The sequence below is a fragment of the Herpailurus yagouaroundi genome, unplaced genomic scaffold, assembly GCF_014898765.1.
Source record: "Herpailurus yagouaroundi ecotype Mexico unplaced genomic scaffold, PumYag 141, whole genome shotgun sequence".
NCBI classification, from domain to species: Eukaryota; Metazoa; Chordata; class Mammalia; order Carnivora; family Felidae; genus Herpailurus; species Herpailurus yagouaroundi.
Window position 1 is genome coordinate 2,759,740 of NW_024412396.1, and position 26,628 is coordinate 2,786,367.

Here is a 26,628-nt window from a genome sequence, read left to right on the forward strand (position 1 = left end):
GAAGGCAGGGAGGGTCAGAGTTAGGAAAAGAGACATGATGTCAGAAACAGAAGTCAGAGAGGGAGAAAGAAATATCTGAAGAAGCCATGCTGCTGGCTTTGAAGATGGAAGAAGGGGCCATGAATCAAAAAATGTTAGGGAGTCTCCAGAAGCTGGAAAACACATGGAAACAACTGTTCCCAGAGCCTCTAGAAAGAACACAGCTTTGCTGACACCTTGAGTTTAGGACTTCTGACCTTTAGAAGTATAAGACACCAAATCTGTGTAGTTTTAAGTCACTAAGTTTGTGATAATTTGTTGTAGCAGCAATAGGAAGCTAATACAGGGCCAGGTACCATACAAAAAGACCAGAAGGCAGGTGGCACACCTTGAAAGAGCAAACCTTTTAAAGAGTAACCAGACAGCATATTCAAGACCCCAAAGGAGTGCCTGTCCACAGACCTTGCAGAACACCTGTGGAGGAAAGAGGTGGGGCCCTCTAGAAGTGGTCAGTGAAAGTGAAGTCATGTATGTACTGACCTAGCTGGCAAATTTCCACACCAAATGACAGCATTCCAACTCTTCCACACCCCCAGGATCCTACAGCTAAAGTGTTACTGCTTCTTGTTCCTTCCCTTTGTAATTCTATACAGTAGTAAACAGGCTCACCCTCCAATAACTCTAGCTGTAATTTTCTTTTCTTTTTAGTTTTTTAATGTATTTATTTTTGAGAGAGAGAGTGCAAGCTGGGGAGAGGCAGAGAGAGATGGAGACACAGAGTCCGAAGCAGGGTCTAGGCTCTGAGCTGTCAGCACAGAGCACGACATGGGGTTCGAACTCACGAACCATGAGATCATGACCTGAGCCGAAGTCAGACACCTAATTGACTGAGCCACCCAGGAACCCCTAGCTGTGATTTTCTTCTCACAAAAATTTGGGGCAAAAAAACACTCCTAGTATCCCTCCTTCATGCAACCCCAGGTTCTCATCCAGTTTCCTCCATATTCCATGAAACTTCAGGCCCACACACACAACCCAGATATACGTACAAATGGAAGGCCAAGAGTCTTAAACTTCTTACAAGGTGGGTATAGCCCTGGGATGCTCACAAACATGGTTCCTTTGTTCTCTGCCCCCATGGTTTTATTGGTCTCCTAATTTTACTGACCAGAGGCTATAATCACAGACATAGAGGAAGTCAAGATGAAAAGCTAAGAGATGGGCTCAAGGGTCCTGAGACTGGGTTCCTTCCTCAAGTCAAAGGATAGAGTGGCCACAATGTGCACTATCTTGCAGTGGACAACACTGAAAGCACCCTGGCAGAGCCTGTTCTGGGACTTTCCCAGGTTGAGTCAACCCAACCCAACCCCCCAGGAAGGGAGGCGAGGTTAAAGGATTAACAAGTTTTAGAAGGGAAGAACATGAACAACATGTTTTGGGAACCTTTACCTTAGATGGATATATTATAGATTATAGGTAAAAGAGACAATTTAAAATTAATCTCTCTAGTCCATCTTTAAACAGAACATCAGTGACTTGCAAGCATAAAATAACTAAAATCTCCATTTAGAAAATGGGTTAGGGAATGGTGGGGCTGGTTTTAAGTGTCTGCAACCAGCACAGGCCAGGTTTTGTCTTCAGGTACTCCCTTGCTTCTGGACACAGGACTCTGGCCTCTTGCTGAGCTGGGCTGGCAAAGGGTCATTTTATGTCTTCATCAGAGGCCAAGTGAAGACCTTCCCACATGGAACCCCAATCTCATTCCTTTTGCTAAGCAGCTCTGCTCCATGTACCATGTCGTTCGGGTGTGATGAGGTGAAAGCCAGGATGGGGCCATTTGGATAGGGGGCTGGTTAAAAAATTTTTTTCTAAATGTTTATTTATTTATTTTTGAGAGAGAGAGAGAGACAGAGTGTGAGCAGGGGAGGAGAAGAGTGAGAGGGAGACACAGAATCTGAAGCAGGCTCCAGGCTCTCAGCTGTCAGCACAGAGCCCGATGCAGGGCTTGAACTCATGAACTGTGAGATCATGACCTGAGCCAAAGTCGGATGCTTAACTGACTGAGCCACTCAGGTGTTCTCCCCCACAAAAAATTTTTTACATTTATTTATTTTTGAGAAAGAGAGAGAGAGAGAGAGAGAGAGAGAGAGAGAGAGAGTGGGGTAGGAGCGGTGGGGGAGAGGGGTACAGAGGATCCAAAGCAGGCTCTGTGCTGAGAGCAGAGAGCATGATGTGGGGCTTGAACTCAAGAACTGTGAGATCATGACCTGAGCTAGAGTCTGACGCTTAACCAACTGAGCCACCCAGGTGCCCCTGTAACAGTGATCAGGGAGCATGTGGGTAGCTCAGTTGGTTGAGCTTCCAACTCTTGATTTTGGCTCAGGTCATGATCCCAGGGTCATGGGATCAAGCCTCGTGTCTGGCTCCACATTGAGCATGGAGCCTGCTTAAGATTCTCTCTTTCTCTCCCTTTGTCCCTCTTCTCCACTCACACTTTCTCTCTAAAAAAAAAAAAAAAAAGAAAAGAAAAAAGAAAAAGAACTGTGCTCAGAAGAATGAACTAGTTGGGGCTCTCCTTGTAGAAAGCCCCCAACCTAGGGGGAAATGTTTGAGGCTTTTGCCCTACTATCCAGAGGCACATTTCTAGCCTTATGGGCAATCAGAGCCAGGAACTGACCTGAGAGACTCAGAACATCATTTTATACAGAGTGGAGTAAGACCCCAACTAATGTCCTCCTGGCCCCCAGTTTCTCAGTTGCTTATTCTCCCACTACATCAGCCTTTATTTTATCATATACACATTGCCCTGCATTCCCTTTGCCCATTCCTACATTCTCTTTCTCCTGCTCCTGTCAGTGGGACTCAAGATCATTGCTGAAGTGCCACTCTGAGTCAGTCACCTGAAGATACTAGCTAGTCTGCTTTCAGGCTAGCAGGAAATGAGATGCCAATGTGGCAAAGGGGAAGACTAAGATGGCTACCCCTCAGAAACCAAGAGTCGCCTCCGTTGTTCCTAGAGCTTTAGAAAATTATTTTCTTGGTTCTCTGCCTTTGTATCCCCTTCTCTGGCCCCTTGTCAATGTCACCATCACTTGTTCTCTTGAACTCTGGGAACTTCTTTAGGATTTCTTGGTCTTGCTGTCTCATACCTTTCTCAGGAATGAGCTGGAGGCAGCTTGGAACAACTTGTTTTTGTTTAGCACTTCCAGAACTAGGCCTCTCTGTCTTTTCAGATAAGAGAAAACAGGCAGTAGAAAGTGGGGGGAAATGCCCAGACTTGCCAAAGTCCATAAAGACAGGTGATGAAGAAGAGAGGGAAAGAGAGAGAGCCTGAGAAACAACAGTGGGGAGGAAGGAAGAGGAGGGACAGTACACATCGATATGAGTAAGGGAGAAAGAGCCTGAGAGATGCAGCACAAAGAAGGCCAGGACAGAAAAAAGATATAATGCACTAAGCAAACAGCTGCTGAAAGGGGAAGCTGTGACGCCACTTTGTAGAAATCAGAACACCCTGTTCCTCTCCAGAGCTTCAAAATAAGCACCTTTCCGGGATGGAGCTCCCAGACCTCTGAAGCAGCCATAAATTTCACCTGGGTCATAGGCATTGGTTTCTTAGTCTCACCTTTTGCTGGGGCACACACTTCTCCTTCTTCCACCTTCCGCCATGCTCTGCCAGCTCCCCCTAACTCCCTCCCTCCAGACCTGGAGCAAAAGGGGCAAGGTGACGCCCCTTAGACCAGCCCTCCCGTGCCTAGGCTGGAGCAGCATGCCTGTGAGCACTCAGCCCGCAGGAGGGGGTGTGGTGACACTGAGCTCTGTGATAGGCTGGACAGGGCTCCTTGGCTACGTCTCCCGTCCTGCTCTTGGAAGGATCTGGGCACGTGTTTCTAATTGTGGAGAGGCTGCTTGGGCTTGGCTTGCCTAACCTCAGCCATTTCCAGAACTAGGAGGTTACCAGTGCCGGCTGCCAAAAGACACTGATACGCAAAGAAAACAGAGAGCCCTGTTTGAGTTCTAACAAACACAACCCAAGGCTCTGATAAGGTTCCAGGTTTGCCCACAAGGGCCAGACTGAGCTATCTTTCCTTCTATGAGTCCTCAGAGAGAACTGGGGGGAAAGGGGTGTGAGTGGAAAGACACAGCCAGCTTCCTAGAATCCTTCCCTGTTCACCCAGGGTGAGACATTTTTCACACGGGGTGAGGAGTTGTATTATAAAGTCTCAAGTTGTTGCCTATCTAAAACAAAAGCTGGTATTATGGTAAGTATAAATAACTTGACTGATGAAAGACAAAAACATCAAAACAAAGCAACAGCAATAACACCAAAATCAATCAAAGCAGCCCTTTCCTATAAACTAAGCTTTGATCCCAGCTTCTGTAAGGTCCACAATGGGGCTGTGAAACAGATCTTGCACCATGCTACAGTAACATTTTGTTCTTCTCCAGCCCTTTACATCTGGAAGCATTCTTCCAGCTAAGCTCCCACCCATGCTGCCCTACCCCCCTCCCTGGCTCTCTCTTCCCCTTCCTTCTTATCCTGACCCCTCTGTGCCAGTTGCTAGACCTGGAGTTTCTGCTGAATCACCATCTGGTACTTAGTTTAGCCAAGAAGCCCAAACTCCCAGCTCAGCATTTTCCAAGAGCTGAGTAGTTCTCTCTTCAGCATGAACTAAACATGGCTTCTGAGCTAGGGTAGGGATGGGGTGGGGTGGGGGAGAGAAAAATGGAAAGCAGCTGGAAAGCAGGGGAGACAGACCTAGTGCACCAAGCCACCTCTGAGAGTTACATTTTAATCCTACTCATTATTGTCTCAGCACTGGCCTCAAAAATTCCTGTTATCTCATCCCCCCAATTCTCAGGGCAGATGCCTCCCAGACAAAATGGGAAAGGGAATGGGGCAGGTTCTGTGGGGTCTGCACAGAGCTCAAGAGGGCTAGCCTCACTTTTCATCACCCTCAGCCTTGGAGGAAAGGGTGTGAGTCTTGGGAGGTCTGGTTGGTTCTTGGACTAGAACACTTGTGGGCTCTGTTGGTGTCACTGAAGCTTATAAGCATGGACCCAGGCTGCAAAATTCCCAGGATTGGTTCAGTTATAACCCTATTCCAATGGCAGGTAGTACTTATACTTGCTAAACTCTCAAAAGCAAATCTTCCCTCTCATCTTTACCCCAAAATTCCCTGTAACATTAGGCCCCACTCCCAGTAGTCTTCTAGTTTTATATTCTTGGGTATGTGAAATAAATGTGAACTTCATAAACCACAGGCTCTGGCTCCTCTTGGTAAAACAAAGTCAGCAACAAAAGGCCAGAGGAGAATTTAATCTGCAAGGCTCGTTTGAGAAAGTTAGCAAGCTGTTTCCATCCTAGTGGAAGCTGAACTACTAGAAAACTCCCTGTTTTAGGAAGCCTCAATCCCATTTATTACTCTCTCAAGTAGGGCTGGACACATTCCCAGGAACAAGTTCCTCATTCCCCAATTTCCAGGACTTTGGCTGTTTGGGCCCTTTGAACAGCAAACTCCAGTCTAAGAGTGAAAGCTGGAGACTAGAAGAGACACTATGGGAATCCAGGAAAGAAGAGGTGATCAGGACCAGGAATTGAAGCATATTGAAACTAAAAAGAAGACAAAGAAACTGATCTGAGAACAGAACTAGATTTAGACTAATGGACAGAAGTGTCCAACAACCAATGGATCTCTAGATCCAAACTCTAGAATTTGCTGTGATATTTATAATTGCTTACTATGATATATAAACTATAGAGCACTTATTGGTAGTTGTTCTTATTAGAGCTCAAGATTGGATCGCTCTTAAGAAATGTTAAGATGAGGGTAATAGGCACAAAAGATACTCCAGAGGTCTTATAGGGCAGGGAGGAGGTGAAATGGCACTGAAGAGCAGGTGTTTACTCTGCCATTACAGGCATGAATTCCAAAAGCATATGGAATGCCTTCCTCAAGTCCCAGCAACAGATCATGAGTATTGGAGAGTGAATGGGAAGGGTGAATGGGAAGGGAAGTGAATCGTGAGTATTGGAGAGACAGATGGACCAACTCAACACAGTATGAACCACACCAATGACAAGGCATTAAAATATAATCCAGTGTTATCCTCAATTTATTTCACTTGCATTCCAATGAGAATGTGCCATCCTTGACTCCCCAATCATCATAATCACCAGGTCCTATAAATTCTACCTTGTAAATGCCAAATACATCTATTTCTGTATACCCCCACAGCTCCATCCCTAATTCATATCACTGTCATCCCTATCCTGGATTCCTGTAACCACATTATAACTGGTCTCCTTGCCTCTGATCTTATTCCCCTCTCCAATTCATCCTTTACTCTTGCAGCCATGAGTTTTCTAAAATGTAAATATGATCATATCAATTTTCTGAAACCCTTTAATGCTGTCCCACTGCTCCTAGAGTAAAGCCCAATCTCTCTGGCATGGCCCAGAAGGCCCTTTCATGGCTGTGTCTTCACTTCTATCTACATTTCCTACCTCTTAGTCTATGCTGTGGCTATAGTGAATCACCTGAAGTTCCCCTAAGGGGGAATGTTCTTTCCTGTTCCTAGATCTTGGCACATGCTAATCCTTCCTGCTATAACATTCTCCCTGTCCCATCCCATTCCACTTTTCTCTCCATGCTGAATATTGCCCTATCTCCAACTGGTCTTTCCTCAACTTACATGTAATTTTCTCCAAGATTTTCCTCAACCACAGTCCCTACTCCCATTTCTTTTTTTTTTTTTAATGTTTATTTATTTTTGAGAGAGAGACAGAACGTGAGTGGGGGAGGGGCAGAGACAGAGGGAAACACAGAATCTGAAGCAGACTCCAAGCTCTGAGCTGTAAGCACAGAGCCCAATGTGGGGCTCGAACTCACGAACCACAAGATCATGACCTGAGCTGAAGTCGATGCTTAACCGATTGAGCCACCCAGGCGCCTCTACTCCCATTTCTGTTATATCTAGCTCTGCTTGGATGTTGTCCTCTTGGGGAATTTACGAGTTAGAACTGAAATTCCTTGTGTCTTTGTCAGAATCATCCATTGGACTGTGGGTTCCTTGGTACAGGAACGAAGTATCCTCATGTCTAACACAGTCCCTGAAGCAGAACAGACACTCAGTTATTCGAGAATAATTGAATGATTCTGTATCCCCTCTGGTACCTGGAAGACACACATGTGGACTCAGTAAATGTTTATTAAGTCTTAATTTCCTGCTGCTGCCACCGCAAATGAGAATGAGGTTTTTTTGGTTTACTGTTGTATCTCCTGTGTCTCAAACAGTATCTAGCACATCATGGGCACTTGATAAATCTTTGTTGAATGAACAAAGTGTTGAGATTCTCGTTTATATAATGCTTCCCAAGAGTCCCAACTCCTTTCTAGGTTGTATTGCTCTACAGCAGACTTTTGAGCAACAACCTGGGGTAGCCACCCTGAGGAAGGCTTCCAGCCGAAGACCTGCTCAGTGCTCCTCAGGGCTTTGCGGAGGCGGTGGAAGGCAGAAATAGAGAACACATTGTGAATGCTCATCACAAACACTAGACAGTTGAAACATTTCATTTTGATTCGTCCTAGATAAACTACATTGCTCCCTCTTAGTAGTCCATCACCATGTCCAGCTGATTCTACTCCTAAATCTTTCTGGTTTTTGTCACCTTGTAACTTCATTTTTATTTCAGGCCAGGATTTCACTGGCCTGGACAAATGTTTACCCTGCTAACTCGTCTTCCTGCTTCAAGTGTCACAGTCTTCACTCAGATGTAAGCCTAATCATGTTACTCATCTGCTCAATATCCTTCAGTGGTTCCCCATGCCTTGGATGAAGCCTGCTCTCTCCTGTATGATATATAAGATTCTTCGAGATCTGGCCCCTTCTCACCTGTTCAAACTCATCTCCTATCACTCTCCTGGGCTCCATCCACACAAAAGTACTTGCTTTTCTCCAACATGTCATTTCTCTCTTGACACAAAGTCTTTCCTGTGCCCATCCCTCTACCTGGCTATTCTATTTCATGCCTATCTGGAGCCCACCTACTTACCTTTTTAGATGTGGCTCAATCTGGGAGCCTTACCTAGCATTCCTCTTGCAACTTTGAAGGACATTTCTTTGTGTTGCACACACTTTTGTCATCACACTGTATTGTAATTATTTGTTTGTACACCAATGTCTTCATTAGCCTTTAACCTCTTCCCAGACTCCATAAATAATGCCTTATTATCGTCCCTCAGTGTTGGAGCTCAATATGGTGATTAACTGATAGATTTGCAGTTTCTTTCTTTTTTGAAAAGCCACTTACAAAATAATTTTAGTCTCTATGAATCATAAAAATGAAAAATGAGATTTTAGTCAAATTGACAACTGAGTAAAAAATTAAGAGATTTTCAATATGCAGGTGACCCTTGAACAATGAGTTGGAGCATCACAGGCCCGCTAAAATGTGGATTTGTTACAGCACAGCACTGTAAATGTATTTTCTCTTCCTTATGATTTTCTTAACGTTTTTAGCTTACTTTATTGTAAGAATACAGTATATATTCTGTATTCTATATTCAACGTACACAATATGTGTTAATTGGTTGTTTATGTTACTGGTAAAGCTTCTAGTCAATAGTAGGCTAAGTGTAGTTAAGTTTTTGGGAAGTCAAAGTTATATGTGGATTTTCAATTGTTCAGGGAGTCAGCATCCCTAACCCCTCCATTGTTCAAGGGTCAACTGTATTTAGATCTTATTTATTTATTTTTTAATAAAATTTTTTTTAACGTTTATTCACTTTTGAGAGAGAGAGAGAGAGAGAAACAAAGCGTGAGCAGGGGAGGGGCAGAGAGAGAGGAAGACACAGAATCTGAAGCAGGCTCTGGACTCTGAGCTGTCAACACAGAGCCTGACACAGGGCTCGAACCCATGAACCATGAGACCATGACCCGAGCCAAAGTCAGACTGAGCCACCCAGGAACGCCTGTATGCTAGACGATGTATGGGGAAAGAAGACAACCTGGATATACATGGATTAAATCTGGGCAGTCTGCTTGTCTGGATTCATACATATAAGGATTATGAGACATCCAGAGAACTCCGGGAATTAAGGAGGGCAAGAAAGCCATGCTGTCCAGGCATCTGAGGCAACAGGTTTAGTAAATGGAGATAAATTTGGGGTTAGAGAATGTGAAAGAAACCTCAAAGGAAAATGAACCAAGACTAAGGGATTTAGAAATTAGGAAAGACTAGAACCCTCTGATGTCAAGGTATTAATTTGCAAGAGACTTGCAAAACAATACACACGTTTATCTATCATAGCATCCTGCATCAAGGACCTGGAAGCTTTCCACAGAGGAATTGCAGAGCAAATCAGAGTTAAAAGTTACACAAATAGTAAAGTTCTTTCTCTTCCAAGCTGCTCAAGGAAGAAGAAAAAGAAGGAGAAAGAGAAAAAGAAGAAAAAAAAGGAGGAGGAGAAGGAGGGAAAGGAGAAAAGCAGAAGCAGGAGGAGGAGGAGAAATCTGAAGCCCTAAAAGACTAGCCTCTTAGGAATCTCAGTAGAAAGATAGAAAATAAGATAAGAAGCATTTTTTACTTGTGAAATGCATGCAGTGCACTCTTGTCCCCTCAGGGTGAGAAAGGAGAAGGAGCTTTTTTAGGACAGGCATTCAGGGGGGAAAGGGTACTTGAATGAGAAGAAAAAATTCTACTTCAGCTTCTGGACATGACCCTAGTTCCCAAAGCCAGGAAGGAGACCAAGAGCTGCTTGAGTGAAAGGTGGCCCAGTCCCAAGGAAAGGGAGACAGATCCCAAAGGAAAACCCAGTGTTAGGAAGCAAGAAGCACAAATGGGGGACCCCAGAACACCTGAAGCTCCTTCAGTGTCAATGGGACCTCTTTGTTTATAACTAGAAACTCAGGCAATAGCCAAAAGATATAACTAAATGATAAAAGAGCAAGCTGCAGAAATAACCTGTCAATATGTTTGTCTATATGTCCAGACACATACATGGAGAGATGTATTTTATTTAGAATTAGAAAGATACCTATCAACTGTTAGCACGGCCACTGGGCAGGGGAAGACTGTGACAGTAAGGGGAAGTTTTCACAGTCGACCAACTTTATATAACTTCTTGAATCTTTTACCTAGAGAATATAGTCATTTATAAATTAGTAAAAAGACAAAGAAAGAAGAGAGAAACACTCAAGGAAATCACAGAAGGCATCAAAGCCAAGTTTCAACACCTCCTGTTCCCTCTCTTTCTTAAGTCCTTCCTCCCACTCTAGAGAAGGGAGAAAGGCTTTTCATTTAGTTAGAATGTAAAATACATTCTTTTTTCCTTACTGCCTGGTGGCAAGGGATATTCTGCTGACTCAGCAGTGAATAATCAGCTTTGACCTACATAATAGAATAACTCAAAGTGGCAGCTGCAGTTGCATAAGCAGATCCAGCTCTGCAGTTCCTTCTCCCGGGGGGGCCCCCACCCCCAACCTGCCAGGCTCCTAGCAGGCAAGCCAGTTACAGCAGGTTCTCTCCACCTCCAACTGGCTGTCCCACCGCCATTTCTCATCTGATCTATTTTGGCCCCAACACAGAACCAGACTTGACCTCATCTCTTCCCTCCCACGGCCAACTCCAGCCAGGGGCCCATGGGGTCTCCCTGCCAGGCTCCCCACCCAGTCTTCCTGCTCCCTCCATGATATACCTCTTCACAGAGGGTGGCCTTAAAAATTCTCATCCTACAGTGGGTTAGGCCTGTCATCAGTATACCAAAATGACACAGCAGAAAGCAGAACTTTTAATTTCAGTACATTCAGACCATCCCAAACTTTCTACTGATTCTCTCAAAAACCTGACTAGACTGGGCCACTCTTGGCTCTACTGCCAAAGAACACTGGGCCTATTTTTACACAGCTGGCTTGCCTGGCACCTGCAAAGAGGACAGGGTGCTGGAATAAAAGATAATAGCATTTAAGGAAAGTAGCATCCATCAAGCCTTCTGGACAGTTGGTTCCTTTTTCACTGAATACCTTAAGAGATGATTAGAGGGCCTATAGAAGTGGATTCCAAAAACAGAAGAAAAAAAAAGTATTCAACAAGCCAGAAAACAGAACTTTCTTTGCACAGACTCAAAGCAGCTGGTAGCATCTGGTGAGAAAATGTGAGTGTGTGGCTATGTCTGCACGTACACCCCTGCCGGGAGAGGGGTCATGGGCTCCACATGGCCTTCACATTTGGGAAGAAGTGGGTAGCACAAGGGGTTAGGTAAGGAGCTATTTTCCATTTCTGCCAAAAGAAATAAGGAGAAATAAGTTTGGGTTTTAGATTTTTCTGCTTATGAAGGTGAAAAAGTACTTCAATACCTAGCTCAAGGACAATGAAAAATTCCTGTCTCTGGAGAACAAGATTGACCAATGTTAAGTTGGAGATAATCTCCCTGCAGTTCTACTTAGGAGGCAGAGGACAGGTCAGATAAGCTTTATTGAACCTTTAATGGCAGGAATTAGGAGAGGAGAGGACTTTGTCATTTTGTCATCAGAGTTTCTAAATTCCTCCTTGGCTTGGTGCTAGCAGCGTCCAGTTGAGGAGTGGGCTGTGGAGGGGACAATGCACAACTGTCTTTCCAGAGATGGGCTATAGGCAGGAGATAACCTGAGAGGGTATCTATGGGGCTATACAACTGCAGAGGGTCTTGGCACAAGGGATCAGCTACCCTTGGCAGTTTGGGGGAAGGCAAAGGAGGCTGTGGGGTCAGCTGCCAAGGCAACTCCACTGTGTGGCCTGGTTTTTCTCTGAGGGGACAGAGTGACCAGTCTCATGGTTGTCAATTTCTTGTTGGAGAGTAAGGGTGGCCTCCTGTCTGAGATACTTTAGCAGTATCAGCAGGAAAAAGGAAGCCGAGGCTGTGTGCACGAGACACTGAAATAGCAGTGGCCAGCACTTATGTGGTCCTCCTTCCTACCTCCATTAACCTGTCTGATAGCAGAAATAGCAACTCTTCCTGCATTCCCACACCACCTTCCCCCTCCCCACACTTCTCCCAGCTCTGGATCCAGCTAGCAAGCAAGGACTGAATGACCACCCTCAGTGACTACGTGACCCTGTGCTAAGAACATTTATTATCTCATGCAATCCTTACAACCATGACCTCCTGTGCAGGCAGGATTACAACCTCCATCTCACAGCAGGGTGGGGTGGGGAACTTTGCCAAGCACTTGCCACAATTAGAAAGTGGTGCAGAGATGCAGCCTCAGGCAACCTGGTTCTGGAGTCCACATTCCTTTGCCTCTAGGGCCATGAGCAGGCCTGACCAAGCACAGGGAATATACCCCAAATAAGTATCTTGGCCCCATAGTACCACCTGCTTGGATGGTAGGGGTCTCTCCTAGAGCTGTATACCACTGCCAAAGAGGGCATGCTTGCCAAGGAGACTACCCCTGTGAGAGGCCTCGGGGTGGGCAAGTGACCCCTCCTCTTCTTTCCCACCAGCCTGACAGAGAGAAAACATCAAGATCTGGGAAAAAGTGTGGCCCAGATGGTCACTGCCCTCAGCTAAGTGTATGTGTGTTGAAAGGTACGAGAAGGCAGGGATCATGTTAATTCCAAAAAGTGGAGCCTGGAAAAAATCCAAATATTTTCTTTAAAAATTAGTTTTTGGTTAAAATATATAAAATATCTCAATCTATTGAGATCCCTGAGACTTCCTAAAAATATGAGTTGCAGAATTTCTCTACACAAATCTCTAACCTATTCCAGCTCACAAACATCTTTCCTTCTTCTCTGAATTTTTAAAAAATGTTTATTTTTGAGAGAGAGAGAGAGAACAGGGTGGGGGCAGAGAGAAAGGAAGACAGAGGATCTGAAGCAAACTCTGGGGCTTGAACTCACGAACTCATGAACCATGAGATCATGACCTGAGCAGCAGTCAGACACTTAATGGACTGAGCCACCCAGGCACCCCTGCCCCTTCTCTGAAATTTTACTGAAATTGAATCCTTACTACAGAACCTGTTTCTGCGGCTCTTCTCCCCAGTTAGGTAGAAAGCATATTAAGGGTAGAGACTACAGACAATGCACTTATTTTCTCCCAACTCACAGCTTTACACTCTCCTCCCAAAGAGTTTTAAGCTGTGAACTGGCAGATTGAGGTAGAGATGGATGAAGCCAGAAAAAAAATCTTCCTACAAGCATCAGGGAGCCTCCACAGTGTATGTGCTGGAAAGAGAAGGAATTAGGAGATCTGGGCTCCACTCAGGGCCTGCCACCTTGAGTATTCATTTGCCTGGCTCTTGTACTTACCTGCTCTAGGAAAGTGATAATATTAGCCCCGCTTACCTCATGGATTTGTCATGAGGCTCAGATCAGATAATATAGGTGAAAGTGCTGTGTATGATGTAAAGAACCTTGCTGGTGAAAATTACTGTGCCTCTGAGCAGCTATTTACGTTTCTCCTTCTTCTTCTTCTTCTTTTTTTTTTTTTTTTGAAAATTTTTTAATGTGACAGACACACACACACACAGAGAACGTGAGTGAGGGAGGGGCAGAGAGAGATGAAGACACAGAATCTGAAGCAGGCTCCAGGCTTTGAGCTGTCAGCACAGCCCGACGCAGGGCTCGAACTCACGAGCTATGAGATCATGACCTGAGCCAGTCAGATGCTCAACCGACTGAGCCACCCCAGGCATCCTAGTTTCTTCTTTTTTAACACCAGATAATTATATGCATAATCAATTCATCCAAGGCACACATGTTGGAAAAGTAATGGTGGGGGGGGGGCGTGGAAATAAAGGAGGGAAGGAAAGAAAGAGGGAGAGGAAGGAGAATCAGAGACAAGCGGACCACCAGGAAGGCCAAAAGAGGCCGTCCTAGGAGCAAGGCCCAGATGGCACTTACATAAGCAGATGGCAGCCAGGAGTCGAAGGCCAGACTCTGGGGGGAAGCAGGTGGGGAAGAGAGGCTGCAGCACATAGTTGGAGAAGGTGAGGGCGATGACAGCCTGGTTGGTGGGGTAGATCACCAGCACCGCAATCCAAAGCCTCAGGAACCTGAAGGGGGAACAGGACAGAACTTGACCCAAGACAGCCACAGAGACTCCCACCCCAATGACATGCATGGCAGGGATTCAGGAGTCATCAAAAGAAACCTGGGCAAGTCACTGGGCAGTAGAGGTGGGTGGGCTAAAGGGGTACGTTTCCTTTTCATTTTCAGGGATGCTGAGGACCCCAACCCCTGCTCAATGAGACAGTTGGCCCTCTGCAATGACAATAAAGTGGTTTGGCGACGAGGAGCTAACTGTCTGCTAGTGCGAACACATGTCTCGGCATTCTTCTCTCTCCCCTCTCCTTTTATCATCTCTTCTCTGAGCCCTGGCTCCTAGAATCCAGTGGTGGAAAATAAAATAGGCAACCTGAGAATTCTGACAGCCAGGACATGCTTAGGGTGTGGCCACTTTAAGCAACTGCCAGGGGCGGCACTGAGTGGGGGCATGAGGGGAAAGTGCCCTCCACATTCTCGGCCCCCTGGTAAGGGTTCAGCTCCTCAGTAGCAGGGCTGCAGAAGCTGAGGAAATTCAAGATCAGGGGCTGACTCTGCTGGGAGGCCTCATCCTTGATAGTGTGAGAAGAGGGTACCCCATTTCTTAGGTGGTCACTCTAATTTGTAAAACAAAAAGGCTTTGTTTTGTGATGTGCTTTCTCTGTGAGTCTATGGTCAGAGTTGTCATAAAGCCCAATTTGTTACCACTCATAGAATCTTGCCCACTGAAATCAACAAAGAGGTAAAAATACAACCTGGTTCTTCTGCCATCCTCAGAAGAATCAAGGGGACACACAGCTACATTAGTGACCATGACAGGGAAGCAAAAGAGGAATCCTATTCTTTAGCTCTCCTAGGCACACTGGAAACCACTGGCCTTGGCTTCTAGACAACACAGGCCTTTGTGGGTCCTCTTACCCAGCCAGTCCTCCAAAGATGTCCTTGACATAGGAGTAGTCACCTCCAGATTTGGGGATGGTGACACCAAGCTCAGCATAGCACAGGGCTCCCACAGCTGTGATGAGACCAGTCACAATCCAGACAATGAGAGCAAGGCCCACAGAGCCGGCGTTCTCCAGCACACCTTTTGGCGAGACGAAGATCCCAGAGCCAATGATGTTCCCTGCAGGAGGCACCAAGGTTGTCAGGGAAGACAGTGGAGTCAGCACAATTGGCAAGACTGGCATTTGCAGCAGTGGTCTCATCTCTGGTTTGATCCTAAAATGCCTTTGGAACACACCTTCAGGCAGGTGTGTCTAGTAATAATTTACATGTCTCCTTTGGTCCTCAGGATACCCCTATGGAGTCAGATATAATTTTATCCATTTTACAGAGGAGGAAACTGAGTCTCAGAGATATCAAGTGCATTGTCCAAGTCTACATGGTAGCAAGTAGTGGCTCAGGTATTGAACTTTAAGACCCTCTTACTGGGCTACTCGAGGCAACAGAAATCTTAAGACTAACTGGAAACGGCAGGACTGGAAAAGCAATCTATTCCCAGAGACAATCTGCAGGGTAGAAAGCTTCAAAAATGAGCCTAAGGGCCATAAATTTTGTATAGATTGTGGTCATACCCCATGCCTGGGGTTTTTTAAGACCCAGGAGCATCGATAGCACTTCTAGAGGCTGGCTTTTACCCCAGACGTGACAGCCCCACCCTTGGTAAGAAATATGAAATAACCCTATAAAAACAGTCCTAGTAGCTTGGAAGTGGTTTGTAGGAGTGCAATACGTGCAAAGGTTCAGCACTATATTCTTCCAAAGGTCATTCCCCTCCATTGTTTCATGCGACCCTCACAAAAACCTTAAGAAATTCAGGAAGAAGAGGAAGAATAGGTATTTCTCTCTTTATTTTACAAAAAGGCTAAGACATCGAGGGGTTAAGTGACTTTTTCCAAATTCCACGGCTACTGATGGGTAAAATTGGATCTAGAAGTCAGTCTCCTGATGCTTAATCCAGTGCATTTTCCACTAATCTATTTCTGCTTCTGTGTGCAGAAAGGCCAGCTTTCTCCTGAGAGGTGAGACAGGTAGCAAGGACTGAATAGTTGGCTACCGGGATGTGTATATTGGGCAGGGGAGGAACAGATGGGTGGGGGGAGCTCCTGACATGCTCCATCCCAAGCTTTCCTCTACTTCTTGTGATTCAAGGTGATCAGGGTGCACTGCACAGGTTCTTTGAAAGAAAGCTCTTTGAGGGCTGAGGGAAGAATCAGAGACTAAGTGAATGCAGGTAGAAAATCAGAACTGGAGTATTATGAGGCCAGTTTGGTTTGACAATGTTCTGAGGACATCTGAAACTCCCACCACCTCTCTTAGGGGGTTTGGAACCATATCTGGGCTGAACAAGATGCAGAGTATGAGATTTTACACTCAACTTTCAAAAACGACTTTCAGATCTCAACCACAACTCAACCTCAGTCCAGTCCTGGAACTTTCACATCTAAACCAAAATTCATGCATCTGGTTATTTCAGTGAAAGGGAACATTCTATTTCAGTGAATAGTCACATTCTAAAAATAATACATCCTTGGGGCCCCTGGGTGGCTCAGTCGGTTGAGCGTCTGACTTCAGCTCAGGTCATGATCTCACAGTTCATGAGTTCGAGCCCCACATCAGGTTCTGTGCTGACAGCTCAGAGCCTGGAGCCTGCTTCGGATTCTGTGTCTCACTCTCTCTCTCTGCCCTCCCCCGTTCATGCTCTCTGTCTCGAAAATAAATAAACATTAAAAAATTTGTTTTAAATAATACATCTTATTCCTCTTGGATAAAGAATGCTTTTCACACTAAAAAATTGCAGCCTCAGATGACTAATGGGAGAGGAAAGGGGTCTAGGCAGGTATGACAGCAGCAACCGTGAGACTGACATATAGCGTCTGCAGCTAGATTCAGATGGTAAGGAAACACATTTGTCTCAAACTTGCCTTGCTTCTGTGCAGACAGTCTATCCCAACAGAACCGGGCTAAATACACAGATGAAGCTAAAACAAGTAACAATCCCTTATGTTCAGCTTTGTGATCTAAACATCAGGCAAAGAGAGATAGAAAAATGAGATTCTGGGCCCCATTAGTTCTTAAAGACTTTTCCTTTTCTTGTACATTTACTTAAAGTCCTACGGGGCGCCTGGGTGGCGCAGTCGGTTAAGCGTCTGACTTCAGCCAGGTCACGATCTCGCGGTCTGGGAGTTCGAGCCCCGCATCAGGCTCTGGGCTGATGGCTCAGAGACTGGAGCCTGTTTCCGATTCTGTGTCTCCCTCTCTCTCTGCCCCTCCCCCGTTCATGCTCTGTCTCTCTCTGTCCCCAAAATAAATAAACGTTGAAAAAAAAATTAAAAAAAAAAAAAGTCCTATGTGATAGGAACAGCCTCCCTCTCTCCTCCACCAGTCTCCATATGTGTTTTGCATGAAGGTTAGGCTAGTGGAGACTAGAAGGCCTTCTGGTAGTGTGCTAAGACTCAGGACACAGTTACCCTAGCAAGTGACCCTTAACTTGCCAAAAGTAACGTGCTCCTGTCCTCTGAAAGACACCAAGTGCCGGGAGTTGAGAACAAGGGATGGGGTTGCTAACAATGCTGAAAAGTGATAGTAAACTCCTTGCCTAGCAGGAATTTATCAGAAAAGTAATTTGTAGGGCATTTCAAAGCCAGCCAAGAGGAGAGTAATACAGCTAGAGTTATAAAACTAGTTCAAGGGGTTAGAAAAATAATCAATACAGGAGAAAAACAAGGTTTGACTTTGGTCTTTAAGGTGCTGGAAAGGGAGGTGGTGGAGGAATGGGTAGGTGTTTCTCCGAGCCAGGAATGGCTGTCACAAGGAGGAAGTGGGAGTGAACATTATCAAAGAGATTCCGTCTTCTCAGGAATTAAGTGTCAATGTTCCACCAAGGATTCTTGGAAAACAAATACTGCAGTGGGGATCTGTAAGCATTTCTGTTCTCCAGCCTTTGTTCTGGCATTTCCAGAGTGTGTGCTCCTTTTCTCATTCCAGAGGCAGGCAGCTGCTGGAAAATGGGATGTGCAACACCAACAGCCCTTTGCGAGTCTGATCACTTAACTGTGTCTCCTTATTCTTGGATAACATGTCCTTCTGTGGAGCTGCTGAGGTGATGGTGAGGGTCATAATGGGTTGACATTGGGACAAGAGTCTTTACTTTATAAAAATTTGACTCTACCCCCTGCCCTGAAATCTTAACTTTGACCAAACTAAAATTACAAAGATATAAGCTAAAAAAAAAAAAAAAAAAAATTATGCTAGCCAAAACAGAGTGCTAGAGAACAGGAAGAAGAGGAATGTCTCTCTGATACTAGGAAGCCGCTACCTAGAAAACCAGAATCAGATAACTTTTCCTCCACCTTAGTGGCCTCTGGAGCTTCTGCAGGGGAAGGAATGTTACACAGAGCTGTGTTCTGAAGCTGAAAGAACATTCACATTACATTTAGTCAAGAGTAATGCCTACTATTTACTGCATCCTCTCACTTGTAAAGTGTCACACAGTAGACACTCCATAAATGTTTACTGAATGAATGATGTCAGACATCCATCTAGAATTTATGTCCACAGAACAATTTAATGTACACGTTTCTTTGGAACCTCCAAATCCTGTAAAGTAGGTCAATTGTGTTTTTTAGGCAAATGAGTAAAGCAACCCACTTCTTTCACTGCTGAAGAGAGTGATCTGGCTATTATTACTGTCTCCAATTTATAGGGGAAGAAAATAGGGCAACTATTACTCCCATTTTCCAAATGGGAAAAAATGAGAGAGCTATTACTATCCCTATTTTATGGATGAAGAAACTGAGACCCAGAGAGGTAGTTATTTGCCTAAATCACAGAGTAGGTTAGTAGTAACTGGATTAGAACCTAAATCTTCTGTCACACAGCCTCAAGCTTTTCCCAGGAAATAGTCAGCTTTACTAAGGTGATACTTATTAAGATAAGATGCTTATTAAGGAATTACAACACAGATCTGATTCCTTCTTTCTACTGTACCACCTTCGATGGTGATTTACAAAGTGTTCACATCCATTACTTTATTTGATTCTCAGAACTACTTTCTTAGGTGCACAGGGCAGGTACTATCGTTTATATTTACCTTTGCTAAGACTGAGTTTTAGAGAGGCGAGGAGACTTGACCAAAGTCACATATTGCATAGGCAGCAAGGACTGCACAAGCAGTCCAAGTCCTTGGACTCCCAGCCTGGGTTTCCTCCACTATTCTACAGGGCCTCTCCTCTAGAAATTGCACAATAGAGACTTTAACTGGAGGGCTTTTACACTTGGACCCTGTCCAAATGTGTTTTTTCTGGAGTGGCTTTGAAAAAGGAGAAGTGGAGGGGCGCCTGGGTGGCTCAGTTGGTTGAGCGTCCGACTTCAGCTCAGGTCACGATCTCGCGGTCCGTGGGTTCAAGCCCCGCGTCGGGCTCTGGGCTGATGGCTCGGAGCCTGGAGCTTGCTTCCGATTCTGTGTCTCCCTCTCTCTCTCTGCCCCTCCCCTGTTCATGCTCTGTCTCTCTCTGTCTCAAAAATAAATAAACGTAAAAAAAAAAATTAAAAAAAGAAAAAGGAGAAGTGAGAAAGGTCTTTTCTATCTTGACTATGGACTTTTCTTGATGAGAGGTTGAAAGAAAGTTGATTACTGTAGGGATGCTTTTCTCCATTGTTTTACTCTTAGACTCATTGTCTATAAAACCATTTAAGAATGAGATGCCCATTCATCTGGTATAGCCAAGGTTTCAATCCTTCCTTTCATCCATCCCAATTAGTAATATAATCACCTTATCATATAGATCTTCTTTGGTAAAAAATGAGTCCTAGGATGCCTGGACAATGAGGCCCAACTTGGCTTCTTCTGTCAAAGAAAAGCCAAGCAAACCACTCCAGGTTATATCAGTGGGCAAGTCCTCACCAGAAAAAAATTTGGAATTAAGAAAATCCACATTTGCCATGTATAACTTGATTTCCCCACTTGTGGGCCAATGTTCATGTGACTCCTATTAAGGCCTTACTCACATCCAGGCCTGTCCACACTAGAATGCTGTAGGCATCAAAGAATTTCCTATGGCATGGAATTACAGACTTCTAATGCCCAACAGACCCTCTAATCCAAAAGCTTTTGGCCTTCCTTAATAGCTCATGCTAGTCTTAGAGTCTAATCAGAGATCCTCTTAGGGCTTAGAGGTTCTGTCCATTTCTATAATGTTTAGAGAAAGCCAGGTGAACTTTCTTTATGCTTCTTCCTTAAACTGGCTGAGAAGATCTCAGGATTTTCAGGACTGGGGGAAGTGTGGAAGCAGGATCTGGTATATTGGGGGCCTTGATCCTCATGGCAGGAAGCTCACCATGTTTCCTACCCTGTATAGACTTTCCCATTAGGACCATACAAATAGTTACATCAGGGTGACAACAGGTCAAGACTGACATGTGCCCTGCAGAGTTGCTATCTCTGGCAGAATAAACATGTGGAAGGTGCTGCAGGACTCTGCTGTTTTGGATTCCTTACTGAAAAATGAAAAGGGCGGAAGGCTCAGAATTGGGGGAGCCATTGATTCCTTGCTTTGCCACTCACAAGTTGTGTGACCTGAATTTTTCTGACAGCCCTTTCCTTTACCTGCTGAATGGGAATAATTGTTCCTGCCCTGACTACCTCACAAGGTTGTTATGGGAATCAAGGGAGGTCACATATGAAAAAAAAAAGGAGGGTGGAGGTCATGTATGTGTGGGAGCACTTTATAGTCTGTAAAATGCTAGCAAATATAAGGAATTGCTAGGATTTATAGCAGTAGAGATAGAGTCTATATCTAGAAGAATCCAATGGGCTTGCTTTGGAAGCTTGGCTCCAAAACAGCACTGTAGAGCCAGGACCACGAAGCATTCTCTGAGTCATTTGTCTGCCTGTCTAGGTATAATTTTTAGATGCTGTAAGTGGGCGGCCAGCAGGTAATTGCATCTCAAAAAGTATTTATTGAGGGGCGCCTGGGTGGTGCAGTCGGTTAAGCGTCCGACTTCAGCCAGGTCACGATCTCGCCGTCCGGGAGTTCGAGCCCCGCGTCAGGCTCTGGGCTGATGGCTCAGAGCCTGGAGCCTGTTTCCGATTCTGTGTCTCCCTCTCTCTGCCCCTCCCCCGTTCATGCTCTGTCTCTCTCTGTCGCAAAAATAAATAAATGTTGAAAAAAAAATTAAAAAAAAAAGTATTTATTGAGCACCCACTCTGTACATGCTTGCTTTAAAAGGTAATTGGGAAGCACTTGTTCACACATGGACTTTTAATGACAAGACGGAGCCAACCACCACCCACCAGCCCCTGAAAAGCATAGCATCCTGGCTTGAAGGGCTACGAGTGCTGCATCCTCACATATGCCCACTAACATTCACATCTAACCTCCAGCATCTCCCTGTCTTGTTGGGGAAGAAGGCACTAGCAGAGACAGGTTTTTTCTACAACAGTGGTTCTCATCCAGGGGCAATTTTGCACCATGTCCCCCAGCCCCAGGGGACAGTTGGCAATGACTGGAGACACTCTTGATTGTTACAACTGGGGGAGGGGGTGCTATGGCATCTAGTGAGTAGAGGCCATGGCTGATGTTAAGCATTCATCCTTCAATACATGTGACAGCCCCCCACAACCAAAAAGTGTCTGGCCCAGAAGGTAACAGCGCTGACATTGAGAAACACTGTTCTAACTTCAAGCCTCATTGTCATTATCTGGCTAATCCCTAAAATCCCTTTTAGATTGGAACTTGGATGATTTTTTTTATGCCAAGCACAAACATTTACTGTTCATGGGAATAACCCAATTTTAAGCTAAAGAATATTTTGTTCTAGTAAAAGACATATAACATTATATTTACCATCTTAACCATTTTTAAGTGTACAGTTCAGGGGTGCCTGGGTGGCTCAGTCGGTTAAGTGTCAGACTTTGGCTCAGGTCATGATCTCGCAGTCCGTGAGTTCAAGCCCTGTGAGTTGGGCTCTGTGTTGACTGTTCAGAGCCTGGAGCCTGCTTCAGATTCTGTGTCTCCCTCTCTCTCTGACCCTCCCCCATTCATGCTCTGTCTCTCTCTGTCTCAAAAATAAATAAACGTTAAAAAAAAAAAAGAATCTGAAGATGGTACCTTCTTGATAAAAAAAAAAAAAGTGCAGTTCAGTAGCATTAAGTATATTTACATTGTTGGGAAATATCTCCAGTGGATGATTTGTTTTTAACTGGCTGCTATTATTCAACAAATACTTTCTAAGCATTTGCCATGTGCCAGGCTGAATACTTAGGGATGTGAAAATGAGTAACACTGAGTCTTTACCCTCAAGGAAGTGTATGAAGTGAGGGCATGTAAGTGGACATGGAGCTGACAACAACTGTGCTGTATGACAGGATACCAAGGATGGAAAGACCCACCGGCGTGGGCCACACACAACAAGCTTCCTGGAAGAGGGGAAGTACAAGATGGATGCTGATGAGTAAGAAGACTCAAATCAGTAGAGAGGAAGGGGAAAGCGTTGGCTGGTTGATAAGCAGGTCAGGTTTGAACTGAGTTGGCCAGTTCTTCTCTTGCCTGATCAGTCCAATTTAAATTTCTTTCTTTCTTTTTTTATTTGAGAGAGAGAGAGAGAGGGAGGGAGGGAGGGAGAGAAAGCAAGCGGGCACTGGAGGAGTGGCAGAGGGAGAGAGAGAGAGAGAGAGAGAGAGAGAGAGAGAGAGATTGAGAGAGAGAGAGTGAATCCCAAGCAGGCTCCATGCTGAGTGTGGAGCCTGACTCAGGGCTTGATCCCATGACCCTGGGATCATGACCTGAGTCGAAATCAAGAGTTGGAGAGTTGGATGCTCAACTAAATGAGCCACCCAGGCACCTCCCAACCTAAATTTCTGAACCAGAATTAATGAGTGCGTGTCAGGGGACTGGAGGTGGGAGGGGAAGTAAGGGTAGTGGTGGAGGAGGAGGAGCTCAAGGAGAGAAAGAAACTAATATTTATTGAATATATATCATAGGATACCAGCTTTGTTTTAATACTTCACAAAAAACTTCTGTTCTACAGGTAAGTAAACTGATAATTAACTTGTTGCAGGTTATGAAGCTTATAAATAGGCAAGCATCTTGCAAACCTAAGACTCTCTTCAAAGCCCCTCCCCTTCTGCTACATCATTTATGCTTCTTCCCTTTCAACAACTCATGGACAAATTCATTATACCCCTTCTACTACAGCATCAGGATCTACTTAACAAATGATTCCTTATCTCTAGGGCAACATGACCTGTGTGTATTAGCTGCTTTCTAAATACTCTATGCAGAATTGTACTCTAAAGAAGCAGCTAAAGCATTTATGCATTTCATAGATATACAAACAGGTACCTTTAAAATCTACATACAGATGAAAAAAGTATACTGATAATTCTGCAGCAAGGGTACTCTCTCTGGATAATCCACCTTCACACATGAAGCGTGGTGTGAGGTTGCCTGGAACATCTTCTGGCATATTGTGAAACCATCTCCCCAGAAGTGACGTCAGTGCTAATGCTGAGGATATTTAAGGTAGGGAGCAAACCAATGGGAATACTTGTGACTGTGACAAAGAATGAGGGATGAGATGTAATCAACAAAGCTTCTTAGCTCAAACTTCATTCATTCTATAAATAAAATAGCTTAAAATAAACCTGAAGCATAATTTTGCTTCTTAGAAATAAAATTGACCAGTGCTCAGCACATGATCCAGCATATAATATGCTCGGTGAGTGCTGAAGGTTAAAATATGGACGAGTCTCAAATCCTATAACCAGCAGCTCCCATTGCTGTCCCCAGCAGCAACCTGCAGTTTATCATTTCCAGATCTCCAGAGAGAAGCAACTCAGGGTGCGTCATCCGTAGGTGTGTTCTGGGAGGGGAGCAAGCATAGTCTTTCTTGCTCTATATGCTCAGCCAAGAGTTAAAGATTGCAAAGGAACAATTCCTAGTTCCCTGGGCTCTACATCGTTGTTATTTTGGGGGTTCAGAATATATTCTTGGGATTATTTGCTCATGCCTGCTTTTTTGACACTCCCTTATCATCCCAAACATTAACAACAAAACAAGAGCAACGAAAGAATCTCCTGAGGCATTTCTTTATAGGCAGCTGTGATGCTGGATTAACCCTCAGAAGAAAGCCAAAAACCCTGGTAACCAGGCAATTTGAGAAACACCAATCTGTATGCCCCTTACCTCCACACCACTTTAATAAGCTGTTTTAATTCAGAAAAGATATATATATGGTGCCAGCCTGTCCCAGAAGGTCATTTGATCTGGGTACAGGGTATTTTTGATGTTGTTGTTTTTCTAAATAAGATGAGCTATTTGGTTTTGTTTCTTGGACATACTTTTTTACCTTCTGGGTTCCTATTTTCTTCTCCCGATCCCAAGAGTCTCTTGCTAGTCACTCAATCTGCATAGCTCTGCTCTTTGGGAGAACATATTATAGTCCTGCCAGTAGCAGCCTCAACCAGATTGCTCCTTGAGCTCCCTGTTTCCTGGAGGCAGGAAGCATGCAACAGGATCCCTGTCCCCAGCTGCCCCATGTTACATGCTGTGGAGAGCTTTGGTTAAGCCCAATGGCTTCAGAGGTCAATGACATGGGGGGAATCCTGGGTCTGTCATTGCCCACTTATTCATTCAAACCCTTCCTTTTTATGACAGTACTAATTACAAGGTATTAGAAGAGTATATTCATTTAAAACAATTTTTTTAATGTTTATTTATTATTGAGAGACAGAGAGAGACAGAGCATGAGCATGGGAGAGGCAGAGACAGGGGGAGAGGCAGAGACAGGGGGAGACACAGAATCTGAAGCAGGCTCCAGGCTCTGAGCTGCCAGCACAGAGCCCAACGTGGGGCTTGAACTCACAAACCGCGAGACCATGACCTGAGCTGAAGTTGGATGCCCAACCAACTGAGCCACCCAGGCGCCCCTAGAAGAGTATATTCATAAAGCACTGATCAAGATACTACTATCAGTGCATAGTAGTGCTCAGTAAATGGTAGCTACTTACTATTATTATTATTATTATTTTTAAAATATTTATTTATTTTTGAGAGACAGAGTGAGACAAAGTGAGACTGGGGGAGGGGCGGAGAGAGAGGGAGACACAGGATTGGAAACAGGCTCCAGGCTCTGAGCTGTCAGCACAGAGCCTGACGCGGGGCTCAAACCCACAGACTGTGTGTGAGACCATGACCTGAGCCCAAGTCGGACGCTCAACCGACTGAGCCACCCAGGCGCCCCGCTACTTACTATTATGATTACACTGCTGGGTAAGCCTTTCTCTACTAACCAAGATGTGTTTCTTTTGACAAGCCTCCTACTTGGCTTCTGTCTCAGAGTTTTCTCTGAGAACAATGAGTTTTAAACATGTTTGCATCCTGAATGAACCAAATTTTAATCCCTCCATGTTTTTTAAAAAAGTTGTAGTGCAAACTCAAGAAGAAATTTTCACACTCCAACCCTCTGTTTAACATCCAATAGACATTTGGAGGATTAGAAAGCTAATACATCATACTAGAGACTAAAATATAAAATCTTCTAAAGTGGTATAAAACACATGGGTCTGAAAATCTTTTGGACTTGAAAATTTTCCAAATCAGCCTAGTGCCATTTTGATATGGTTATACAGATAGCCACACTTTTTTGTTGACAAATAGCCTTAAAAAAAAAAAAAATGTTTTCCCCCAGCCTTTTCAGTACCAGACATCCATGGTCTTTACTGGCTCTGATGCTCTGATGTCATAGTTATGGTCTTCCGTGGCCCACTCCCCCACCACACAATACACACTGGCCTTACTCCTTTTTCTCTTTGTTACTGATTAGAAATAAAGAATAGCTAAAAGCTTTGGCCCTGGAGTCAGACCATCTCAGTAATCAGTTGTGTGACCACTGGCAAATTACCTACCAGTTCTGTGACTCAATTCCACATGTTTAAAAATAGAGGGGCGCCTGGGTGGCTCAGTGGGTTAAACATCCCACTTTAGCTCAGGTCATGATCTCTTGGTTCATGGGTTTGAGCCCCACATTGGGCTCTGTGCTGACAGCTCAGAGCCTGGAGCCTGCTTCAGATTCTGTGTCTCCCCGTCTTTCTGCCCCTCTCCCACTCGACACTGTCTATATTTCTCTCAAATATAAATTAACATTAACAAATTTTTTTTAATTAAAAAAATTGAGATAGTCATAATATCTACTTCCACGGGATTATGGTCAGGATTAAATAAGGTAATATGCATAAAAACTCATAGCACAGGAACTGTGGGCATTTAGTAAGAGCTCAATAAATACTACTCTTTTATCTTTACTCTTTCAAAGATTTTATTTTTAAGTAATCTCTACACCCAATGTGGGGTTTGAACCCACAATCCAAGATCAAGAGTTGCATGCTCCACCAACTGAGCAAGCCAGGAACCCCAATAAATACTATTTAAAAAAAATATCTCAGGGGTGCCTGGGTGGCTTAGTCCATGGAGCATCTGATTCTTGATTTCAGTTCAGGTCATGACCTCATGGTTGTGAGATCAAGCCCCAGGGTAGGCTCCAGGCTGGGTGTGGAGCCTGATTAAGATTCTCTCTCTTTCCCTCTGCCCCTCCTCCATGTGTGCGTGCACTCTCTCTCTCTC

At 44.6% G+C, this 26,628-nt stretch overlaps 1 protein-coding gene across 2 annotated transcripts in view; it reads right to left on the reverse strand.

Moving 5' to 3' along the window:
• Positions 1-26,628, reverse strand: part of SLC7A8 (solute carrier family 7 member 8) — a 52,463-nt gene that overhangs the window by 20,567 nt on the left and 5,268 nt on the right. Inside the window, exons 3-4 of one of the 2 annotated variants that reach the window (XM_040476668.1) lie at positions 14,924-15,128; positions 13,865-14,016 (exon numbers count right to left, since the gene is read on the reverse strand). In XM_040476668.1, coding sequence (XP_040332602.1) covers positions 13,865-14,016; positions 14,924-15,128 — 357 coding nt within the window. Of the gene's footprint in view, positions 1-3,601; positions 3,687-13,864; positions 14,017-14,923; positions 15,129-26,628 lie in introns of those variants that run through there. The other variant, XM_040476669.1, reaches the window with a different exon arrangement.